An 8,176-nucleotide genomic window follows, 5' to 3' on the forward strand; every position below is an offset into this window, starting at 1 on the left:
AATTTGTATTATGCTGAGGTCACATGTTTTGTCATGTGATTACATACTCAGTAAGTTTCCTAATGTGAATGTTGTCCATTTTTGACCATTCATCTGGTGAGCTTCATACATTGATCTCATATGTTTCATTATTTATTTATATCTTCTGACTGGTGTGTTTTAAAAGTTCTGCTCAATCGCATAATTTTCTCTTTCTGTTGTTTCCTTTTTGATCTTCATTTTGTTATAGTACAGTGTGCACAAGTTTTTTAGTCATATTTGAACACATCATCTTGGCTTTGATGTTACCTTCCATTTTTTCAATGGCTACACTAGCTAGATAAACAATGCTATTCATTTTTTTTTCTAGTTTCACAGTTTAGATTTTTATGTTTAACTTTTTGATCTGGAGTTTACTGAAATATATGATGTGAGTTACATATCCAAATTTATTTCTCTTTTTATAGATACACACTTTTCCCAATAATATTTATTTGTTAGTGCTTCCTTTACTGTATGTATATATATATGTATGTGTATGCATGTTCTTTCTAGCCAACTGGAGACGTTTTTATGTATTTGGTTTTCTTTCTCTAAAATATGCTATTTCATTGATCAATCTTTGTTTTTAACCCAATGCCAGATGGTCCTTTTTACATGTATGGATTAGTAATAAAGTTTAAAACTTGAGAAGCTATCTCCATCATTACTAAAAATGATATTTTTGTCATTTTTGTCTTCTTATTCTTCCAGGTGAATTTCACTATAAATTTGTCATAGTCTATAAAATATCCTGGAGAATTTTGAATTGATATTGCATTAAATCTGTACATGAACTTAAAGAGTCTCATCTTTCTTATATTTTAGCCTTGCTGTTTGGGAGCAAGGTGTCTCTTTCCATTTCTTTATTTCTCCAATTATGATTTTATCATTTGTTTTGAATACATTTCTTGTATCATTATTAAATTTTTCAAAGTACTTTTAAATTAATGATCTCATCCAGTGCTTACTAGGGCCCTCTGCTGTAGGTCAGTAGAAGGATTTAGATGCAGCCAAGGATGACCAATCTATAATGGACTTTTTCCCCTAGTACTCATCAGGATTACTGTTTTTGGTAACAGATTTATTGAGATGTAATTCACATACCATAAAATACACACATGTGAATGTGTGTACATTCAAGAGTTTTTAGTATATTCAGAATTGTGCAACCTTCACCATAATTTTAGAACATTTCATCACCAAAAAAAGAGAGAAAGGCTGAGAAACTTGTAAACATATGGGAATATCAAATAATGGTGGACATTGAAATAAAGGAACAATAAGGTCCTTGGCAGCATAAGTGTCAAAAGTTTAAGACCTATTAAAAGTATAAGTCCAGGGCTTCCCCGGTGGTGCAGTGGTTGAGAGTCCGCCTGCCGCTGCAGGGGACGCGGGTTCGTGCCCCGGTCCGGGAGGATCCCACATGCCGCGGAGCGTCTGGGCCTGTGAGCCATGGCCGCTGAGCCTGCGCGTCCGGAGCCTGTGCTCCGCAGTGGGAGAGGCCACAGCAGTGAGAGGCCCGCATACCACAAAAAAAAAAAGAAAGAAAAAGAAAAAAAAAGTATAAGTCCATAAATTTTTAAGGATCAGATAGCTTTTAATCAAAACAAACAAACAAACAAACAAACTCCCATACCTACCATTCCTGCACCACTCCTCAAGACCTTGCCAACCACTAATATACTTTCTGCCTGTGTAGATGTGCCTGTTCTGGACCTTTCATATATATGGAATCATAAAACAAAAAATGGACTTTTAAGGAGAAGTCAAAGCAACATTTATTAAGCACCTAAATATCTGTTAAGCACTTTGTATATTTTTTCTTATTTAATCTTCAAAACAGTCACTTAATTTAGGTAAAATTATTTCCATTTTAGATAAGGGAATTGATGGCAGAGAGGTTGAAAAAACTGTCTGAGATTATAGGGTTAGAATGTGACATAACCTGGACACTTTAACCCGATCTTTGACTGAGCTGTTCTACTTTAAGGTGGCTAGTAAGTTTGGAAACATCCCTCCCATGCTCTTACCTCAGTGCCTCACACTAAGACCAAACACCAATATGACATTTCTGTCGCTGTGAGGGCTGAGAGAGCAGAGTAGGATGGAGTGGTTTGTATAGCCTAGATTCATGGAATTACAGAAATTTTCTTTCAGCATCCCTCAGTCAGATATTGAGAATGACCAATGATGTGTATATAGTTTAACTCACGGAGCCATGCGAAATTAGAGCTTAAAGCTGGAAAGAGCCTCAGAGACCACCTAATCTAGCTGCTTCATTTTACTGATGAAGAAACTAGGACCCAGAAAGAGCAAGATATTTTCTCAAGATCATATAGCTCAAATACAGCAACAAAGGATGACATTGTTATTTCATCTGTTATTGAAAGAATGAATGTACCAAAGGCGAAAGTCCTATCCAGAATAACTTCAGAAAACAAATTAAGGGGAAAGCCAGATAGTGATGTGAAAAGGTCACTGAATTAGGTCAAGGAGATCTGGGTTCCATCACCAGCTCTGCCACTAATTCATTGTGAGACCTTAGACAAGTCTCTTAACCTCTCTGGACTTCTGTTTCTTCATCTGGAAATATGTGGGTTGGAATATATGATCTTTTGGAAGACTGCACTGAGAGAGTGACATGGACATATATACACTACCAAATGTAAAATAGATAGCTATTGGGAAGCAGCCGCATAGCACAGGGAGATCAGCTCAGTGCTTTGTGACCACCTAGAGGGGTGGGATAGGGAGGGTGGGAGGGAGGGAGATGCAAGAGGGAAGAGATATGGGAACATATGTATACGTATAACTGATTCACTTTGTTATAAAGCAGAAACTAACACACCATTGTAAAGCAATTATACTCCAATAAAGATGTTTAAAAAAAGAAATTTTATTGAATAAGTAAATAAGTGAACTTTTATTTAAATTCTAAATGTTATGCTATTTTTGGAAGATCCCCACCGAGCTACATAACTGAAGAAAAGACGGGTAACCAAAAAATTTTTCTTAAAGAGCTCGTACTGTAAATTTACATGAATGCATTTTTCAAACATGAAAGGTTACTTCTTCAACAAATAAGAGGAGTGCCTGATTATTTCCTATAAGTACATATCCAAGACACATTAGCCAAGTTAATAACATACCCATTCTGGCTGTTATATTGACACTAGTTAATGCAGTGGCATGTGCAGATGGGGGTATCAAATCATTTCCTTAATACAGTCTTAATTTTGTATGTTTATTTCTTTGGGGAAGAAAAAGCAATTCAATCTTATTTTAAGGGAAAAAGATTTCACTATGTTCTAAAGACTAATAGAGAGTCATTTATTCATTCAACTAATATTTATTGAATGCCTACAATAGATACAGACATCAAGGAATAGTGTTAGCCTAAAATGGGAAATTTAAAAAATGATACAAGGACATGAAAGTAACATTGAAAACCTGTCTTTTTTTGTGATTCAAGATACATGAACAACTAAGAGCTGTTTGTTTAAGCCTTCACAGGTTGAAACTTTCACAGTGGAGAGGCAGAACAGATGATGTGTGTGTAGAGGGTGAGTGGGAGGGCAAAGAGTACAGCTCTGTAAGCAGGAGCTGAAGCAGGCAGCAGAAAATGATCATATTGACACATTCCTCCTCCGTCTCCCACCTCCCATGATGGAAGAATAATAGGGATCCGTTCCAGGTGTATTGTATCACACTTCAGAGTTTACGGAGTGTTTTCACATTCATTATCTTATTTGATCCTCATGCCAACCTTAAAAGAGAGCCATGGTGGATATTGCTTTTTCCATTTTCAAGATGAGAAAATATGGGGCTCAAAGGGGGTAAGTGGCTTTTCCACTGAAAGACAGTACAAATTAGTGCCAGGACTAGAACTCATGTCTTTTGTCTTTCAAAACAGTGTTTTATCCATTGTCTCAACTCAGCCCAGGATTTTCTCCTCCGATCATCCCATTTTGGAGGTATAAGTTGAATATTCCCCTGGGCAGGCTGCTGTGCTCAGCAGCAGCAGCAGTAGCAGCAGGAATTAACTCCAACAGTTTGGGTAGAGCAAAAAGGAGTGAATTACTACCACAAGTAAAAGATGCTTCTTTCATCTGCTCCAGCCAAAACTGCTGTGGTGTGTGTGTGTGCGTGCGCGTGTGTGTGTGCGTGTGTCTGAGGGATGGTTAGGGGGTGGAACATGGAGATTATACTTCAGCCAGTCTCTCTAAGGTTCACTGCTGTTGGTCTAAAACGATAATAGTATACAAAGAACAATACCTCTGCTTCCATTTAGTGAAATGGAGAAGAAAAAAAATAGTAAATACATAAGTAGGATTGGTCATAAAGAAATAAAGAGAGTAGAAGTCAGTGAGCAATTAATATGTACCAAGTGTTTTACTTAAATATTTAGTTTAACCTTTGCTATTGCCCCATAACATAGGTCTTATTAGTGCCCTTCTTTTACAGATTAGTGCACTTAGGTAGGTTAAGTCCTAAGTCACAGAACGAGTGATCTCCAAAACCAGGATTCAAATAGGTCCGTATAGCTCCAGAATCAGACACCTTAACTACTACACCAAATAAAGAACCTATGTTTTCTGGTGAATTGAAACATAGGCTTTTTTTTTTTTTAATCAAAGTTGGGATAGCCCTCTGAGGTTTCCTTGTCCACACTCTCACCAAATACAGGAATCCCTTCTAAACACCCCTCGCTGATGGCCATCCAGTGAAACACAAGGGTTCTGATTTAGTTTAAATTGTATAAATGGAGATGGATCTGTATGGATTTATCCCTTCTCTTGTTTGGTGCTTCATCCAGGGTAAGACCCAGGCATTTGTGTGAGGGTGCAAGTCAGCATTAGAAATATCCTGTGACCACAAGAGAGGGGGACAGAGTCCATGCACTTAGCCTCAGTGCCACCTGACTCCAGCTATTTTGTGACCTGGCCCTTTGCTCAGACAGATCTGACCAACAAGTCCTTGTGGAATTTGCAGTTAGTTTTGTGTAGCTGCATAACCTTTGCCCCAAGCATGGTTAAAGGAATCAGTCAGGTGATGATCAGACAACAACTTCATGAATCTTTCGATTGCTCTTTCACAGGATCCAAATGATACCTGATAACCTTGAGTTCAGTTTCTGATGGTGATTTCGGAGCATTCTGATTCTGCAACAATCTACCAGTGAAGAGGTGATCAAGGTCCTGAAAAACCCTTTACTTACCAAGCAAAATAGTGAGTATTCATGACTTCTACTTTTTCAGAAACAATGTCACTAATACTGAAGGGAGAAGGGGGCTGTCTGTCAAGATGAAATCAGTCGACATATTTACTATACTGTTACTTCATCTGCAATAATTCCTTGAGATTGATTTGGAAAAGTGAGGGAGGGTGAGATGGAATTCCATACCCCCAAATTTTCTAAGAGTTTGTAATCCTGTATCAGTAAAGTACATCTCTCTCTCTCTTTTTAAGTTTAATAGTCTCTTTTATTTTTTAAAACATTTTTATTGGGGTATAATTGATTTACAATGTTGTGATATATGTATTAGTAAAGAACATCTCTTGATGACATCTGTTTTTCTTTCTCCTTCATTTATTCCTTCAACAAATATTAAGTGTCTTTTGCATCCTACGCCTTTACTTTCTTACTTCTGTGTTCCTTTTGCTTTCTGAATTTTCTTTACCTCATTTTCCTTCCCCTTTTTTCTCCTATCGTTACTTTCCCAATGTTATGCTTGGGAAATAGTGATACTATTTGGGAAGATGTTTAAAGTGAGATTGTAGATGCAGGGAAGGGTTGGAGAGTGCTGTGGATTCATGTGTTTTGAGTGGGACTGTTTTACCCGTATCATCCAGTTTTCTGTTATTTCCTCACTTAAAGCATGTCAAAAGCATTCTTACCTCATCAAGCATAATACCCAGCTTGTGTTGATGGAGAATTCATCTACAGTGACTGACCTCATCCTTCTGGGCATGACAGAGAACCCTCAGCTTGGGGTCCTGCTATTTGGAGTCTTCCTTATTGTTTATATTGTCACTGTGTTGGGGAATCTAGGCCTGGTAGTCCTGATGAGAGTCAGTCCCTGCCTCCACACCCCCATGTATTTTTTCCTCTCTAATCTGTCCTTTCTTGATGTCTATTTTTCTTCTGTCACGATCCCAGAGACTTTAGCAAATTTGTTATCTAAGTTGCAGGCTGTTTCTTTCCTTGGATGTGTGACTCAAATGGGCTTGTTCATAATCTTTGCCTCCGCTGAATGCAACATTTTGGCTTCCATGGCCTATGACCTCTATGCTGCCATTTGTCACCCACTGCTCTACCACATCACCATGTCTAGAGTCCGTCGTCTCAAATTGGTAGCAGGATGCTACCTTGGTGGATTAGTTAACATGGTTTTTGTGACAACTTCCATCACACAACTATCGTTCTGTCAACCACATGTCCTTCCTCACTTCTGTGACATCCCTCTACTGTCAGCACTGGCTTGCTCAGACCACTGGGTCACCCAGATCTTGATTGTTGGCTGCGGAGGATTCACCCTGTTCACCTCCATTATGGTAATCCTTGTCTCCTACCTGTCTGTCCTCATGACTATCCTGAGAATTCCCTCAGCTTCTGGCAGGCAAAAAGCTTTCTCTACCTGTGCTTCCCACTTGACTGCTGTTGGCCTATACTATGGAACAACTATGTACACCTACTTTCAGCCCTCTCAACGTGGATCCGAGGCAGGAAATCAGATGGTCTCAGTGTTTTATGCAATGGTGATCCCAGTGTCAAATCCTCTCATCTATAGTTTGAGAAACCAGGAAGTGAAAGTTGCTCTACAGAAAATATTGAAGAAAAGTCCCTAATCCCCCATTCTGTGTCTCCAAAATGTAATATATTCTATGAAGACTTGCTCACAGTTCTATTCACAGTGTTTTCCTTACCTGCGAATAAAGCCTTTTAAGAATAATTGAATTGCTCTGGCTAAGTGTTTAGGTGTAGATGCTTAGATAAACAGCAATATGATAGGAAGAAATTATATGGACAAAATGATGTGTATTTTCTGAAACAACTGATAAGAAATACTTTAAGAAGAGGAAATAATGTATGTGGGTATGAATATGTCAGTCTGAGTTGTGAACGAGTATAACACTAGTCATGAGTTAATTCCAAGATAACAAGGTTAGAAAACAATGTAATTTGACTATAAGTTATAGAAGAGAACATTAATTCCTTTGCTTTACCACTCATGTACTTATATAGAGGATTTCCTTGATATCCCTTAGGCTGAATTAAGTTAAATCCATATCTTTCATAAGGACTCAGAATATTCCTAGATGTGTGTTTTCCAAATGCTCTATGATATCTGCCACAGTGAAGCTGTAAAATGTAAGTCTATATATGAATTCACATGTGCAATTATTGAGATTTACAGGGATAAATCTTTTTATTTTTTGTGGTACGCGGGCCTCTCACTGTTGTGGCCTCTCCCGTTGCGGAGCACAGGCTCCGGACGCGCAGACTCAGCGGCCATGGCTCATGGGCCCAGCCGCTCCGCGGCATGTGGGATCTTCCCGAACCGGGGCACGAACTCGTGCCCCCTGCATCGGCAGGTGAACTCTCAGCCACTGCGCCACCAGGGAAGCCCTACAGGGATAAATCTTAAAGAGAGCAGTACTCAGCCAAACTTCTAAATTTGGCATGTGAAGATCTTCAGGTTCTGCTCGTCCAAGTCCTATTCATTTTTAAAGTCCAAACTTAAATCCAATCTTCATTTCCAGATAACTTTTCATGACATTTCAGATGGAAGTGAGTATTCATACACTGTTTTCCCATGGTACTTTGCACCTCTATTTTACCATTATGATGCTTGGCCTTATAAAATACGCTGTGCATTTTTCAGAATTTGTTTTGCTCACCTATGTTGAAACACTTTTGTAAAGATGGAGCCATATTTGGTTAATTTTTTTTTATCTTCCACCCAAAGTCTAGCCTAAACTTTGGTACCCGGTAAAGGCTCAAAAAACATTAGCAGAGTTGAAATTCACTCCCAACTAACCCTTTTCCTTATTCAGTTCATTTTATCCACAAAACATGGTTACATTCTATCACGTAATGGAGGAGAGGTAGAAAATCTTACCTCTTGAGACATGATCATCTAGCTGAATCTCC

General features: G+C 38.5%; 1 protein-coding gene across 1 annotated transcript; it reads left to right on the plus strand.

Moving 5' to 3' along the window:
• The first annotated feature begins 5,949 nt into the window (after positions 1-5,949).
• On the plus strand, positions 5,950-6,881 carry LOC113615311 (olfactory receptor 1019-like). Its single transcript, XM_027097539.1, has one exon. The coding sequence runs from the start codon at positions 5,950-5,952 to the stop codon at positions 6,868-6,870; it is 921 nt and encodes a 306-aa protein (XP_026953340.1). The 3' UTR covers positions 6,871-6,881.
• Positions 6,882-8,176: the final 1,295 nt, after the last annotated feature.

This window comes from Aethalodelphis obliquidens, unplaced genomic scaffold, assembly GCF_003676395.1.
Source record: "Aethalodelphis obliquidens isolate GAN/ISIS:26980383/991018 unplaced genomic scaffold, ASM367639v1 scaffold115, whole genome shotgun sequence".
In the NCBI taxonomy this organism is placed as follows: Eukaryota; Metazoa; Chordata; class Mammalia; order Artiodactyla; family Delphinidae; genus Aethalodelphis; species Aethalodelphis obliquidens.